Source organism: Anser anser (genome assembly GCF_964211835.1).
Source record: "Anser anser genome assembly, chromosome: 5".
Classification (NCBI taxonomy): domain Eukaryota; kingdom Metazoa; phylum Chordata; class Aves; order Anseriformes; family Anatidae; genus Anser; species Anser anser.
This window is the reverse complement of record NC_139725.1, coordinates 36,526,665-36,540,227: the sequence shown is the minus strand read 5'-3', so window position 1 is coordinate 36,540,227 and position 13,563 is coordinate 36,526,665. Positions and strand designations below refer to the sequence as shown.

The window sequence follows — 13,563 nt, the reverse complement described above, 5'->3', positions numbered from 1 at the left end:
ATCAGGGCCATGGGGACACAATAGGGTGTCCGGGGGCTGGGCAGGGGCGCAGGGTTAACCCCACGGTCAGGTTTCCCTCTCCTCTTCTCCCACTCCCTGCACCCCCAGGCAGGGGAAGGAGGCGCGAGGCGAGGCCGCAGAACTCAATGCAAAGTCTTTACTAGAGCAGAGTTACACGGAGGAAAAAGCAACAGCTGTCAGGAGAGCAAGGTTCACGGGGAAGGAAAGGGTCATCTAACGAGAGATGGGGCTAACTGCTGGCTCTCAACATCCAGGGGGCTGCTTCTCTGCCAAGAAGAGAAGTCTGGGGTGAAAACAAGAACTTTTTGACATTTCAGCTATATCACAGCACGCGGCCCAGAGCAGAGGAAGCCGGGCAGGAGTGAATGTGCAGGAGGGGTCTGTCCCTGCTGTCCAACACACTTCGGGGTGGCAGTGAGGCAAAGGACGTGGCACAGGACAGAGGGAGCGGTGCAGACGAAGGGGGTTTCACCCCGCAGGCCCCAGCCACGCATCCCCAGCCCGGTCAGTCCATGAGCGGCGTGGGGCACTCCTCAGAGCAGGGTGCACATGCCCTTGCGCTTGATCTCGAAGGTGGCTGTCATCAGCCCCAGCTTCTGCTGGTTGTAGGGCGGGTAGCGCAGGCTGTTGATGGCCTCCAGGCCCATGTTGCGGTGCAGGCAGCCGCGGTGCTGAGAGAAGGTGTCGAAGGTGAACTTGCCGTGGTATTTCCCCAAGCCACTGTTACCTGCAACAGACAGCACAGGTCCAGACTTCCTACAGGACTCTCCTCCTGCCCACCCGGAGCCACAGGGCTGCAGGCTTTTCTCATGGAAATCTCCTGCTGCCAGCCAATGGCCGACGCGGTGCAGGACCTCTTGCCCTTCCCTGTTCCTTGTCGAGCTCTACGGCTCCTCAGTCACACAGTGCCAGATAATCCCTGCAGCTCACCACTGCTTGGAGTTCCACATGCATCACTGTGACTGGTCTACGCTTGCTACATGGTCACAGGCTCTTCACAAAGCTCTGCTGGGTCTACGAGGCCTGATTTCCCTCCGCAACCTCAGTGGTGCCTTACCGTATGTACCCACGGCTAGGGGCCACCACCCTGCCTGGAACGAAGGTCAGCCTCTTCCTGGAGCTCTTAAAAATCAGCAGCGCATTGACAATGCTGGTTACCCTGATTCCTGTGGCTGATTTAAGCTTGAGGCTGCACGTCACGGTTAATAGCCCAGTGACTTCACAGCCAGGTTACTGCGGAAGCTTTGGCAGATGCCATCTCACCCTGATGACTTCAGGCCCTCCACCTGATAATTTGAGGCCGTTTCTCTGAATCATTTCCATAAAGATAAGTTACGGCACAGGAACCACCAACAATTGTTCCCTGATCCACAGTCAGGTAAGGAATTAATTCTGCTTTCCTGTCTCGGCATCTTATTATGTCTGAATCAGCTGTCAGCTCTGACAGAGATGCTGAGCACGTGGAGCTTCTTCCCCACAATAATCTCCAGAGAATATTCTAGGGAAGAGACCACGAGATCAGGAAAGTATTCTGGGGAAGCATCATCAAATTCTTCCTGTATTCCTGTGCTGCTCTTCCCTGGACATCTCACTGTAGGCAATGCCACAACCAGAACCCAGTGCTCAGGAGACCTCACTTTTTACCTGAAAAAACAATTGTTGTGTTCATATAAGGACACTGAAAAGCAGGTACTTCTTCCTCTTGGCTGAGGAGGATCTCCACATTACCACAGGCAGATTTCCCTGACATTCATAAGTGTTTTACTCTTAATACTTAGTCTTAAAATGCAGAATGAAAGTATAAGCCTGCTCCTGAGTGATGTTAAGGGCTCCGATCCAGCACCACGCTGCCTGCAGGAGGAAAGCTCGCCTACCCAAGAAGCACAATGCTGCCAGACAAGGAGCAGCGATGGATTGACCAAAGACAGCAGCGCCTGAGGAGCTCCCAAGTAAGCCCAAGCAGAGAAGGCACAAAATCCACTCACATTGCCTGCATTTGACAGATGTCAAAAATTGCTCACATTGCTGCTCAGAAATACCAAGGAAATACCCAAGTGGTACAAACTTCCCTACATTTTAGGTGAGGCATTTCCCCTGACACACTGTGGAACACTGCTTGGGCCAGCAGCCGCAGAGAGAAGAAACCTTGCGGTGCTCCACACGTGCTCAGCACAAATAGAGCTGCAAAGCCCCAGGGCTCAGCCCCAGCGCAGCAAAGCAAAAGGCTTCTGGTGGGACAAACCAGGGGCCCAGTCACGTCTGCCCCAGGCAGGCAGGTTGGGGGCTCCGGACCTACCAATGCCACCGAAGGGCAGCGAGGTCAATGTCACTTGCATCAGGGTGTCGTTGCCGCAGAAGCTGCCGCTGCTCGTTCTCTCCAGCACCTGGTTCACCACCTGGGAGGGGAAGGGAGAAGGGGACGTGACTGTGGTCTGCTGGCTCGGTGGCAGCGCTCCTCAGACATCAGCCAACTCTTCCCCCAGCCCGGGGTGCCCAGAGCATGCCCCAGGGCATCAGCGGGGTGGGCACCAGCCCTGCTGCCCCATTTCCTTCAGTCCCTTTTAGGCTCCGTGGACCGCACGCACCTTGCTGTCACAGGAGAAGGCGTAGATGGCCAGCGGCCGGGGCCGCGCATTGATGAAGTCAATGGCTTCGTCCATGTTGGCCACGACGACGATGGGCAGGATGGGCCCAAAGATCTCCTCCTGCATGGCAGGATCAGAGGGCTGCACATCTGCCAGCACTGTGGGGGCTGTGGAGAAGGGTTAAAGCAATGCATCGCTCACTGCACAGGCGCAGGCGCTCACACAAGCCCCGGGCTCGCCAGGGACCTGCTGCTTCACAGATTCCTTTCCCCAGGAGAAGATGCTACGCATCCCTTGCAGACTGCAGCTTTGAGCCCTCCACAATCTCCCTGCATCTCTGCCTAAAGGCAGCTGCAGAGCCTTCCCCGCAGTCGTGGCTCGCACCATATCTCCGCTTCCCCATCTCACATCCCCATGCCAGGCGCTTCCTCACTCCCCACATGACAAACCACACTCAGGCGCCCTCACCGATGTAGCGCTCCTTCTCGTCCGTCTGTCCCCCGATGGCCACGCGCCCGCTGCACAGCAGCGCCCGCACGCGGCGGAACTGCTTGTCCCCCACGATGCGGGCAAAGTCGGGGGACTCCTGCGGGTTGGGGCCAAAATATTCGGTGATGGCCTCGCGCAGAGCAGGCATCAGCTTGTCCTGCATCTCCACGCTGCACAGGATGTAGTCGGGCGCAATGCAGGTCTGCCCCGCATTGAAGAAGCGTCCCCAGGCCACCCGCCGGGCCACGTTCTGCACGTCGCAGTTGTCGGACACGTAGCAGGGGTTCTTGCCCCCCAGCTCCAGCGTCACCGGTGTCAGGTGCTTGGCAGCAGCTGTCATCACGATCCGGCCCACAGAGGAGCTGCCTGCGGGCCACAAGGGGATGCGTCACGGTGGGGATCCCACCACGCTGCAGCCCGGCTCTGGGATGTGGTACTCCCGGGGAAAGTGCATCAAGCCCTGCCAGACCCTCACCCCAGGTCCTTCATCAGGTCCCAGACCGAGGCTCTGGCTCTAGGGACGTACCGGTGAAGAAGATGTAGTCGAACTTGTTCTCCAGCAGCCTGGTGGTCTCCTGCACGCCCGCGGTCACCACGGCAAAGCAGTCCTGCGGCGTAAGAGGAAGGGTCCCCCTGTCAGCACCTGCTCTATCCCCATCCCCGCTAACAGCACCCCGGGCTGCTGGCCCACGGCCACTGGCTGAGCACAGAGGAAGGAGCCACACTACCAAGGAGGCACAGGACACAGCTCGGTGTGAGCAAGGGGTGGGAATGCCCCAGCCATGGGACAGGGACAGGGAGAGCTTCTTACACTGTCCAAGTAGCAGGTCAGCATTTCGGCGACAAGCCTCTCGGTGTTCTTGGCTATCTCTGAGGGTTTGACAACTACACAGTTCCCTGCGGGGAGAGGGACAGGACATCAGGGCAGTGACATGGTCCTGGCACCCCAGACCAGGTCCCCCTGCTGGTGCCTGGGCGCTGCCTGCATCCTGGGGCAGGAGACAGATCTGGCTCCATGCAGCCGAGCCTCACCGGCAGCGATGGCCCCAATGAGGGGCACCAGGAAGAGGTGGATGGGGTAGTTCCAGGGCGCGATGATGAGCACCACCCCATAGGGGTCCCTGCGGATGAAGGCCGAGTCCAGCTGCATCACCTGCAAGAAAAGCCCCCCCTCAGTGCCATTCCCGAACCCGCTCTGCCCCTTTTCATTTTGTCTCCCCCTCTTCCCTTCCCAGGTCAGCCCGGAGCTTCTGCCCTACCAGGTTCTTGTCCACGTACTCGTCCTTCATCCAGTGGGACAGGTTGTTAAGGGTGTTGTTGAGCTCGTTCTTGCAGAGGAGGATCTCAGTGAAATAGGCCTCAAAGGATGGCTGGGGACAGACATCACCATAAGCGTCACCCCAACACCAACCCCATCTCCTCCCCACCCACAGGAGACATCTGCCCCCCCGTCTGCCCACGAAGGGCAGAGCAGAAGCTGCTATTAAGCAGAAATAGCCATTATCTCCCGCAGCCACTGGGGAACATCACAGTCACTGAAATTTTATGAAAACAGGTATTTGGCCAGAGGAAAAAAAAAAAATTTAATGTATTTTGAACCACACTGTGTTCTTGTACTGGTGCCTTTGCCCTTGTGGCCGCAAGGCACTGCACGCTGACCACTCGGGCACAGGAGCTGGAAGCAGAGCCCAGCGCCTCCTTCCACAGCCCACGCACAAGAGCTGGCCTCAAAGAGCTCGCTTTGTTCAAACAGCAACACGAAGAAGAGCAAGCACCTCGTGACTGCCCCGCGGGACGGAGCTCGGCCCAACGCCACCAGGCAGAAAAATCCCCGCAGCTCCCGGGGCTGCTGCGCCGAGCCGGCACGCGGCTGGGACAGGCAGGTTGGGCAAGGTGCGGGGAATTAAACAAACCCAGCAGGTTTCTGCGAGATAAACCGTCCCAACAGGCAGTGACTAAATTGACCATGACTCGGGAGCGGCGTGCGGGCTGGGCGTCAGAGCCAGAATCGCAGGGGCTGCGGAGGCATTTCCTGCGCACGAGTCCTCTCCGCTGACATAACCGCGGCACAGCAGCGCGGCCAAGGCCCGCTCTTGGGGGAAAAGCACGAAGACACCAGAAGTGAGTTCGGCAGGCTCGGGAATACCCCATCGCCCTGGAGAGAGAAGCTCTTTGCGCTATTAAGGCGAGTCAGCAAAGCCCCCGACCTCTGATGCTCCCAGGAGGCTCCACCACCGAGCCCCACTCGAGGGACCTTCGGGTCCCCAGCAGCTCCCAAGCTCCTCGACACGTGCCCGGCAGGCACATCGGACCTCCGGCAAAGCAACGGGGCTGCTCTCAGTGCAGGCAGCCGGTTACAGCACTGGGAGGATGAGGAAATCACTGGTGAAGATGGGGCCATTGAGGGTTTTGGTGGGACACGAAGGGTGGCTGCGTGATGGGACATTAAGTCTGAGGTCACCCAGGTGCCTTCGATCATCAGTGGAGAGAAACCGGCATCCCTGGGGGCGAGGCACCCACCTCGCTGCGTAAGAGCAGATGAATTGTCCATCTAGCTATGAAGGCCTGCCTGCATAACAAGCGTATTACTAGACAACCGGCTCTAATTACATACAATTAGGAGAGGTGAACGACGCACTTTGAGTGCCGATGCATATCTACCCCTGGCTGAAGCAGAAGGTTCTCACCCCAAACAAACAAGGCAATTAGGAGCCCTGGGAGATTTCGGGCGGGCACGGCCACCACACTGATGTGTGCACAGATGTGGCCCCGATGAGCCAAGCGCTGCCACAGCCAGATAAGCCCAGTTACGCTGCGCTGGGGCAAAACACCCTAAGGAAAACCTTTCCTAACACCGCGTGACCAAAGCAAGCAGGTGACTGTTGAGCTGCACGACACGTCAAGAAAGGAAGAAGCAAGCAAAGGGTCCTGAAGCACTGAGCAGAGAATACATTTGTCCCCGGTGGGGAGGCTCCCTGCTCCCTCAACAGATCATCTGAGAGATCCTGGGGTGCCGCAATCCCCAGAGCCACATCAGGTCCCTGCCCGTGCCACGGCACCGTGCCACTGGCACGCAGGAGGAATGTGCAAGGCCAGCACGTTGCACAATGCCGGTAATCCCAGCTGCGACCAGGCCAGCAAGGAGCTCCCCGGGACACGGCCTCCGCACCTGGGCCTCTACGAGGCCACCTGGGGCACGGCACTTGTGGTGGATACCGGGGGAAGCTCCCTAACACCGAGGCTCCCACCTGGCACTGGCCAACACGGGGGACAGGGACAGGGCAAGTGGCACTAAGCCCGTCCAGCAGCGTGGCCCCTCGTGAGCTCCGGCTAATCCCAGTTACAGAGAGCTCTGTGGGGACCCAGCACCTATGGGTGCCCCATGCCAGCCCGCAGCACACCATGGGGGATGCAAGAGCCTATCAAGGGGACTCCAATGCCCAGAGCCCCACACCTGCACCAAGGAGGATACAAGACCCAGAGAAGGGGGTTTGTGAGACCCTGACGAGGCAACCGCAGCGCCCAGCTGCCAGCTCCTCTCACCTTGCCCATGTCCAAGGCGGTGGCCTCCAGGATGTCCTGCTTCTTCTCCTCCAGGAAGCGGCCCAGGGCCTCCAGCTGGGCCAAGCGGTACTCCAAGGGCCGCGTCTTCCCCGAGAGCCAGGCTGCCCGCAGGTGGCTCACCAGCCCCGCGTAGGGGTTCCCGCTGCAGGGATGCAAGCGTCAGAGGGACCCGGCCCTGCTCTTAACCCCGGTGCTCCGGGTGACGAGGGACAGGAGCTCCATGTCCCAGCATCATCCCAGACTACCCGGGCCTTCCCCTCGGTGCCAGGAGCTGGGGCTCCTTCTGCTCACCTTGTCCCCAAGCCCCTGCTCCCCAGGACCCCACTGTGGCTCCCCGGATTTGTCCCCAGTGCCCCACCGGCACCGCCGCAGCACCCCCTGCCCACCTCCCTGCTGCCCCCAGCCCCTCGCTCTCACCACACGGTGCTGCAGACCACCGGTCCCTTCGGGATGGCACCGGCGCACCCACCGGCGTTGCCGCCCACGGGGATGAGCTTGCCACAGCCGGGGGGCTGCTGCACGGGGGGCTCGTGGGGCTGCTGCATGCTGGGCTGTAGGAAGGAGCTGCCGGTCTCCACGGGCCCTGGGGAGAGATGTGGTGCCAGTTACGGTGCAGGCAGCTGGGGTCTGCGCCCACCCCACTGCGGGGAACCCCGGAGATGCCGGCGTGACCCCAGACGAAGCCACCTGCAGTGAGGCACCGTGCCCGTGCCGGCCCGCAGCACCCCTGGCTGCGGCTCGGATGCTCGAGGCTGTCCCGGCTGTGGCGTGACTCAGCCCAGCAGCAGCCGGAGGCCCCAGTGCGCCCAGCAGGAGATGCTTGGGATTCCCGGGCCGTCCTCACGCGCCCAAGCAGCTGCCAGCCTCCGGCCATGGGCCTGCCCCGCCGACGCGGGGTCACCCTGGGATGCACAGAGCCCCCGACGCGCGGCAGCATCCCAGGCTGCCCCAAAGGGATCCCCACGGACCCGGGCGTGAGGCAGCAGCGGTACTGCCCCAGCCTGCCTTTGGGCACGGCATCACGTGAAGATGTGCCCAGACACGGGGCGCGGAGCCGCGGCCCCACATCTGCTCCCAGTGCCCCAGTCCATGCCCGACGCACCCACCCTTCCTCAGGTGAACCCCCCCCCCAGTGGGGTGCCCCACAGCGAAGCCTGGCCGTGGGGCAGCCGAGCGCTGCGCAGGGGGCCCGGAGGCACCTACCTGTGGGGCTGAGCGGTGGCGAGAGGAGCGCGAGGCCGGGCTGGCACTGCCGAGGCTTGGGGCGTCCCTCCTAAATGCTGTGGGGCAGGTGGCCTGGCCCCATGGCCGGGGGCGGGCAGGACAGCGCCCCGCCTCCGTGGGGCTGGCAGTGGGGAGACAGCACCCCGCCTCCGTGGGGCTGGCAGTGGGGATGAGGCCCGGGATGGGGTCTCCCCTGTGGGACAGTGGGGCCGGGGAAGCCCTGCTGCCCCCAAACCGCTATTGTCAGCCCTGACCCACAGACGCCCCACAGAAACCATTCACCCTGTGCCCCAGAGCCACCCTGACCCACAGCACCCCACAGGCACCCCTCGCCCTGCTCCCCAGCATCGCCCTGACCCACTGACACCGCTCATCCTGTCCCCTAGGGCCACCCCGACCCATGGGGACCCCACAGCGACACGCCACCAGCCAGCCCCTGACCCCGTCCATCGGGCTGCCCGCTGCCATCCCATCGCCACTGGGGTGAGCTCGCCCCACGCCCGCCTCCCCTCCGCCAACTCCCCGCACGCCCTAATTAATTACCCCGCTTCGTAAACAGGAAAGCAGCGGCCCTGCGCCATGCGCTGCGCCGTGCTCAGCCCCACGGCGATGCTCCCCAGATGCCGGGGAGCGCGAACCCCAAAGGGAGCACAGATTCACCCCAAACCGGTGCCGTGATGGAGGCGCCCCCACCTCGCTCCGGGACCCTCCCGGCCCGTGCCCCCCTCCCGGTGAGCAGCGGGGCGGTGTGGGGGTGCTGGCAGCCACCCGCCTGCCGGGGACACCTGCGGGGACATCGGGGTTCGTGGCACCCGGGTGCGCCCCGGGGCCCCGCACCCCGAGTTGGGACGTGCCCAGGGTGGGGACGCTCTGCGTGGCCCCCAGGGGATGGAAAAAACGGGGGGGGTCCAGCTCTGCACCCACAGACCCAGGCAGAGAGGGCTGGGTGTCCTGGGAGGTGCTGGGGGGTCGTGGGCACCCAAATGTGGGGTGGGGGGCAGAGTGCAGGGCTGCACCCCCAGCCATCGCCCCAAATCGGGGCGGCAGAGGAAGGGACCCTGCGGGTGTTGGGGCGTTGGGGGGAAAGGGGGGGCAGCAGGGGCAGGTTTGGGGGCGGGGGGGGTCCCGGCGCGGCTCCTTTAAACGCCCCCGGTCCCGCCCGCCCCGTCCGAAAGAGGAAGCGGCGGCGGCTCCGCCCCGGCCGGCCCGAGCGCGGCGGCGGGTCCGGGGTGTCGGTACCGGGGGTGCGGGGCTGGGGGCACGGGGTGCGGGGCTTGGGGTGCTGAGTGCAGGGCCTGGGGGTGCGGGTCACGAGGGTGCGGGGTTCGGGGGCGCACGGCGTGAAGGTGGAGAAAGAATGGGCGCAGGGTTCGGGGATGCAGGGTGCAGGGTTTGGGGGCACCGGGTCTGGGGGCGCAGGGTTTTGGGGTGCATAGTGTGAGGACGGAGAAAGAATGGGTGCAGGGTTTGGGGGTGCCGGGTCTGGGGGTGCCCAGCAAAAGGGTGCAGAGTTTGGGGGTGCAGGGTGCAATGTCTGGGGGTGCAGGACCTGGGGGTGCCCGGCACAAGGGCGTGGGGTTTGGGGGTGCACTGTGTGGGGACAGAGGAATGATGGGCGCAGGGTTTAGGGGTGCAGGGCACAGGGGTGCCAGCGCAGGGGTGCTGGATGTGGGGGTGCAAAGCACATGGGTGCAGGGTCTGGGGATGCAGGACAAAAGCGGTGCAAGGTTTTGGGGTGCCAGGCACAAGTGCAGGATTTTGGGGTGCGGTACACGTGGAGCACCCCCCTGACACCCCCAGTCTGCCCCACAGACGCAGCGATGGAGGAAGACCCCAGCTGCTACCAGGATGCGGCCAAGTTGGCAGCAGGCGAGGGGCTGGGCGCCGAGATGCAGGTGAGGGGGGGGCACACGAGGCCAAGGGGGGGCTCCCCACTAGTGGAGGCACCCCAAGGGCTGACCGGGGGGTGCCCGCAGCTGGACGACGTGGTGGGGACGCACCCCGACTACAACGAGGAGGAGGAGGAGCAGAAGTACTTCCGCCGCAAGCGCCTCGGCGTGGTGAAGAACGTGCTGGCCGCCAGCCTGGCCGCCATGCTCACCTACGGCGTCTACCTGGGTACGGCCCCAGCCCCTCGGGGACCCCCGGGGACAATCCCCTTGGTGGTGGGGCAGCGGTGTGACGGCCGCTTGGGGCCCCCCCAGGCCTGCTGCAGATGCAGCTCATCCTGCACTACGACGAGACCTACCGGGAGGTGAAGTACAGCAACATGGAGCTGGAGGACATCGACCGCAAGGTGCTGATGGGCATCAACGTCACGCCGGTGGTGGCGCTGCTCTACACGCCCGTCCTCATCCGCTTCTTCGGCACCAAGTGGACCATGTTCCTGGCCGTGGGGATCTACGCCCTGTTCGTCTCCAGCAACTACTGGGAGCGCTACTTCACGCTGGTGCCCTCCGCCGTGGCCATCGGGGTGGCCATCGTGCCCCTCTGGGCCTCCATGGGCCACTACATCACGCGGTAGGCAGCGGGGAGCGGGCGGGCAGGGGGGATCGGGGGGCGGGCTGACCCCCCGCATCCCGCTGCAGGATGGCGCAGAAGTACTACGAGTACGCCAACTACAAGGAGGAGCACGTGCAGGAGCAGCGGCAAGCACCGCGGGGCGCCTGCAGCACCTACGTCGTCATCTTCCAGACCATCTTCTACGCCTGCTTCCATGTGAGGGCCAGCGGGGTGCACGGTGGGGACTGGGAGGGGACACAGGGGACAGCTCAAGGCTGAGCACCCCCCTGCTCCGTGTCCCGCAGCTAAGCTTCGTCTGCGCACAGATGCCCATGCTCTTCTTCCTCAACAACTACCTGTACCAGCTCAACCACACGCTGTACGGGGTGAAGCACTGCGGTGAGTGCAGGGGGTGGTGCGGGGCGGCGGGCACTGTCCTGGTGGGTGCTGAGCCACGGCGTGCACCCCGCAGGGACGCTGAGCCACGGCACACTGCCCGGCTTCAACAAGACGGTGCTGCACAGCCTGCCCCGCAGCGTCAACCTCATCATCGTGGAGAGCGTCCTGATGGCGGCCGCCTTCCTCGCCATGCTGGTGGTGAGTGCGGGGCCGGGCGGGAAGGGCTGGGTGGCCACCGGTGCCTCACGGGACACTGCCACGATCAGGTCCTGCTGCTGTGCGGCTCGGCCTACCGGCCCACCGAGGAGATTGACCTGCGCAGCATCGGCTGGGGGAACATCTTCCAGCTGCCCTTCAAGCACATGCGGGACTACCGCCTCCGCCACCTCCTCCCCTTCTTCATCTACAGCGGCTTCGAGGTGCTCTTCGTCTGCACCGGCTTCTCCCTGGTACGGCGCGGGGATGGGATCGGGGCCGCGGCGGGGGGACAGCGCGGCCGGGGCGACGCTGAGCCTGTCCTCACCGCAGAACTATGGCGTGTGCGCCCTGGGGCTGGAGAAGCTGGCGTACCTCCTCATGGCCTACGGCTTCTCCGCCTCCGCCTGCTCCAGCCTGGCACTCTGCACGCTGCGCCTGCGGCGGCAGTGCCCGCTGCTTGCCGGAGCATTCGTCCACGCCGCCATCCTGGTGACGCTCTTCTGCTGGGCGCCCGAGCCCCGGCATGTGGTGCAGGCACCTCTGCTCTACTCCATAGCCGTGCTCTGGGGCATGGGCAGCGCCCTCAACAAGACCGGCATTAGCAGTGAGTACCGGGAAGGTGCCGGCGCAGCCTCGTGTCCCCTGGTGTGGCCAGGTTGCGCCCAGCTCCCCGACACATCCTCTCCTCGCGTCCCCCGGCACCTCGGCGTGGCGGTGCCCAGCTCTGCGGGCCCACGAGCAAAGAGCAGGGCACCCGCACTGCCTGGAGAGGGGACCCCGGCGCGGGACAGGGACACTGACAGCCCGCGCCCGTCTCCTCCCGCAGTCCTCCTGGGCATGCTGTACGAGGACAAAGAGCGCCAAGACTTCGTCTTCACCATCTACCACTGGTGGCAGGCGCTGGCCATCTTCACCGTGTACCTGTGGTCGGGGCTGCCCATGAAGGTGAGCGGGGACGGGAGATCCTGGGCTGTGCGGGGCCGGCCGGCCGCTGAGCGCCGCTGGGCGCCGCTGTCCCGCAGGCCAAGCTCTCCATCATGCTGCTGGCGCTGGGGCTGGCGGCCGGCTCCTACCTGTGGATGGAGCGCAAGCTGGCGCAGCGCGTGTCCTACCGCCTGCCCCGTATCCCCCGCCCGCGCCACAAGATGAAGGGCTACCGCTACCTGGAGGACGACGACTCCGACGAAACCGCTTCGGAGGGTGAGGGGGCGAGCCGCCACGAGGACGATGACGACGACGACCGGCACCCGGCCGAGGCCAATGGCGGGGACGAGCTGCCGAAAGACGAGGGGGAGGGGACAGATTAGACGTGGCCTGCGCCAGCAAAGCCCGAGTCCCCACAGCAAAGCCCAAATCCCGCAGAAAGCCCAAGTCCTGCAGAAATCCCAAATCTTCACAGCCAATCCCAAGTCCTGCAGAAAACCCAAATTCCCATGGGAATCCTAAATCCCTGCAGAAATCCCAAATCCCCACAGCAAAGCCTAAATCCCGCAGAAAGCCCAAATTCCCATGGAAATCCTAAATCCCTGTAGAAATCCCAAACCCCTCAGAAAGCCCAAATCCCCACAGCAAACCCAAATTCACGTGGGAATCCTAAATCCCCACAGCCATCCCAACCCCCTCAGAAAGCCCAAATCCCCAACAGACCCAAAATCTCCACAGAATACCCGATCCCCACAGACATCTCAAAGCCCCACAAAAATCCTAAGTCCCTCAGAATGCCCAAACCTCACAGAAATCCCAACCCCCTGCAGAAATCCCAAATCCGCAGAGACATCCCAAATCCCCAGAAGTCCGAAACCCCTGCAGAAATCCCAAATCCCCCGCAAAAATCCCAACCCCCCGCAGAAACCCCAAATCCCTAAGAAACCCCAAATCCCTGCAGAAACCCCAAATCCCCCAGAAATGCCAAACTCCCTCAGAAATCCCAAATCCCTGCAAAAATCCCAAATCCCCACAAAAATCCCAAATCCCCTCAAAAATCCCAAATCCCCTCAAAAATCCCAAATCCCCTCAGAACCCTCAAACCCCTGCAGAAATCCCAAATCCCCCGCAAAAATCCCAAACCCCCGTAGAAACCCCAAATCCCTAAGAAACCCCAAATCCCTGCAGAAACCCCAAATCCCCCAGAAATGCCAAACTCCCTCAGAAATCCCAAATCCCTGCAAAAATCCCAAATCCCCACAAAAATCCCAAATCCCCTCAAAAATCCCAAATCCCCTCAGAACCCTCAAACCCCTGCAAAAATCCCAAATCCTGCAAAAATCCCAAATCCTACGAAGCTCCCAAACCCCCGCAAAAATGCCAAACCCCCGCAGAAATCCCAAATCTCAGAGATCCCAAACCCTTCAGAAACCCCAAACCCCTCACACCTCACCCTCACACCCCCCCCCCCGACACCCTCGGACCCCCCCACCCGTTCCCCCCCCTCCCCGGGACGCCGTCCCGGAGCCCCCCGCCGCCCCCCGGCCCCACAAAGCCGCTCCCGGCGCCGCCTCTCGCTGCCTTCGCGTCGCGGCGACCCCACCGCCCTCCATGAGGGAGCGGGCGCGGCGCTTCCGCTCGCCTACCGCTTGTGGGG

The 13,563-nt window shown here is 63.0% G+C and overlaps 2 protein-coding genes and 1 long non-coding RNA gene across 11 annotated transcripts; 1 reads left to right on the top strand and 2 right to left on the bottom strand.

The window, feature by feature from the left end:
• Nucleotides 1–143: 143 nt before the first annotated feature.
• On the bottom strand, nt 144–10,272 carry LOC310899912 (aldehyde dehydrogenase family 3 member B1-like). The gene is made up of 12 exons (XM_083837035.1): nt 10,132–10,272; nt 7,863–8,040; nt 7,077–7,242; nt 6,639–6,801; nt 4,355–4,465; nt 4,128–4,248; nt 3,907–3,992; nt 3,622–3,703; nt 3,075–3,461; nt 2,607–2,773; nt 2,318–2,417; nt 144–748 (listed from the first exon to the last, which is right to left on the bottom strand). The coding sequence occupies exons 3-12, from the start codon at nt 7,202–7,204 to the stop codon at nt 555–557; spliced, it is 1,539 nt and encodes a 512-aa protein (XP_083693161.1). The 5' UTR covers nt 7,205–7,242; nt 7,863–8,040; nt 10,132–10,272; the 3' UTR covers nt 144–554.
• UNC93B1 (unc-93 homolog B1, TLR signaling regulator) lies at nt 8,427–13,451 on the top strand. 9 transcript variants are annotated; one of them, XM_083837023.1, is made up of 10 exons: nt 8,688–9,114; nt 9,696–9,778; nt 9,860–10,001; nt 10,088–10,403; nt 10,472–10,784; nt 10,858–10,982; nt 11,051–11,233; nt 11,313–11,586; nt 11,809–11,927; nt 12,005–13,451. In XM_083837023.1, the coding sequence occupies exons 1-10, from the start codon at nt 8,867–8,869 to the stop codon at nt 12,287–12,289; spliced, it is 2,088 nt and encodes a 695-aa protein (XP_083693149.1). In that variant the 5' UTR covers nt 8,688–8,866; the 3' UTR covers nt 12,290–13,451. The 9 variants fall into 9 exon arrangements, with proteins under 9 accessions (XP_083693148.1, XP_083693149.1, XP_083693146.1 ...); XM_083837024.1 differs by lacking the exon at nt 8,688–9,114 and having other exon boundaries at nt 9,150–9,778; nt 10,472–10,601; nt 10,691–10,784; nt 12,005–13,448; XM_083837022.1 differs by lacking the exon at nt 8,688–9,114 and adding an exon at nt 8,427–8,614 and having other exon boundaries at nt 10,472–10,601; nt 10,691–10,784; nt 10,858–11,927.
• LOC310899949 lies at nt 11,918–13,561 on the bottom strand. The gene is made up of 3 exons (XR_014584738.1): nt 13,458–13,561; nt 12,146–12,256; nt 11,918–12,055 (listed from the first exon to the last, which is right to left on the bottom strand). It is a non-coding gene; the product is annotated as an uncharacterized lncRNA (long non-coding RNA).
• Nucleotides 13,562–13,563: the final 2 nt, after the last annotated feature.

Coding starts and splice junctions, on each gene's coding strand:
- LOC310899912 (XM_083837035.1), bottom strand. CDS start 7,204: ATGCAGCAGCCCCACGAGCCCCCCGTGCAGCAGCCCCCCGGCTGTGGC. Junction 2,774..3,074: donor CGAGAAGGAGCGCTACATCG/GTGAGGGCGCCT, acceptor CCTTCTCCACAG/CCCCCACAGTGCTGGCAGAT. Junction 2,418..2,606: donor CCTTCTCCTGTGACAGCAAG/GTGCGTGCGGTC, acceptor TTCCCCTCCCAG/GTGGTGAACCAGGTGCTGGA.
- UNC93B1 (XM_083837016.1), top strand. CDS start 9,550: ATGTGGGGGTGCAAAGCACATGGGTGCAGGGTCTGGGGATGCAGGACA. Junction 10,002..10,087: donor CACCTACGGCGTCTACCTGG/GTACGGCCCCAG, acceptor GGGCCCCCCCAG/GCCTGCTGCAGATGCAGCTC. Junction 10,785..10,857: donor GTACGGGGTGAAGCACTGCG/GTGAGTGCAGGG, acceptor TGCACCCCGCAG/GGACGCTGAGCCACGGCACA.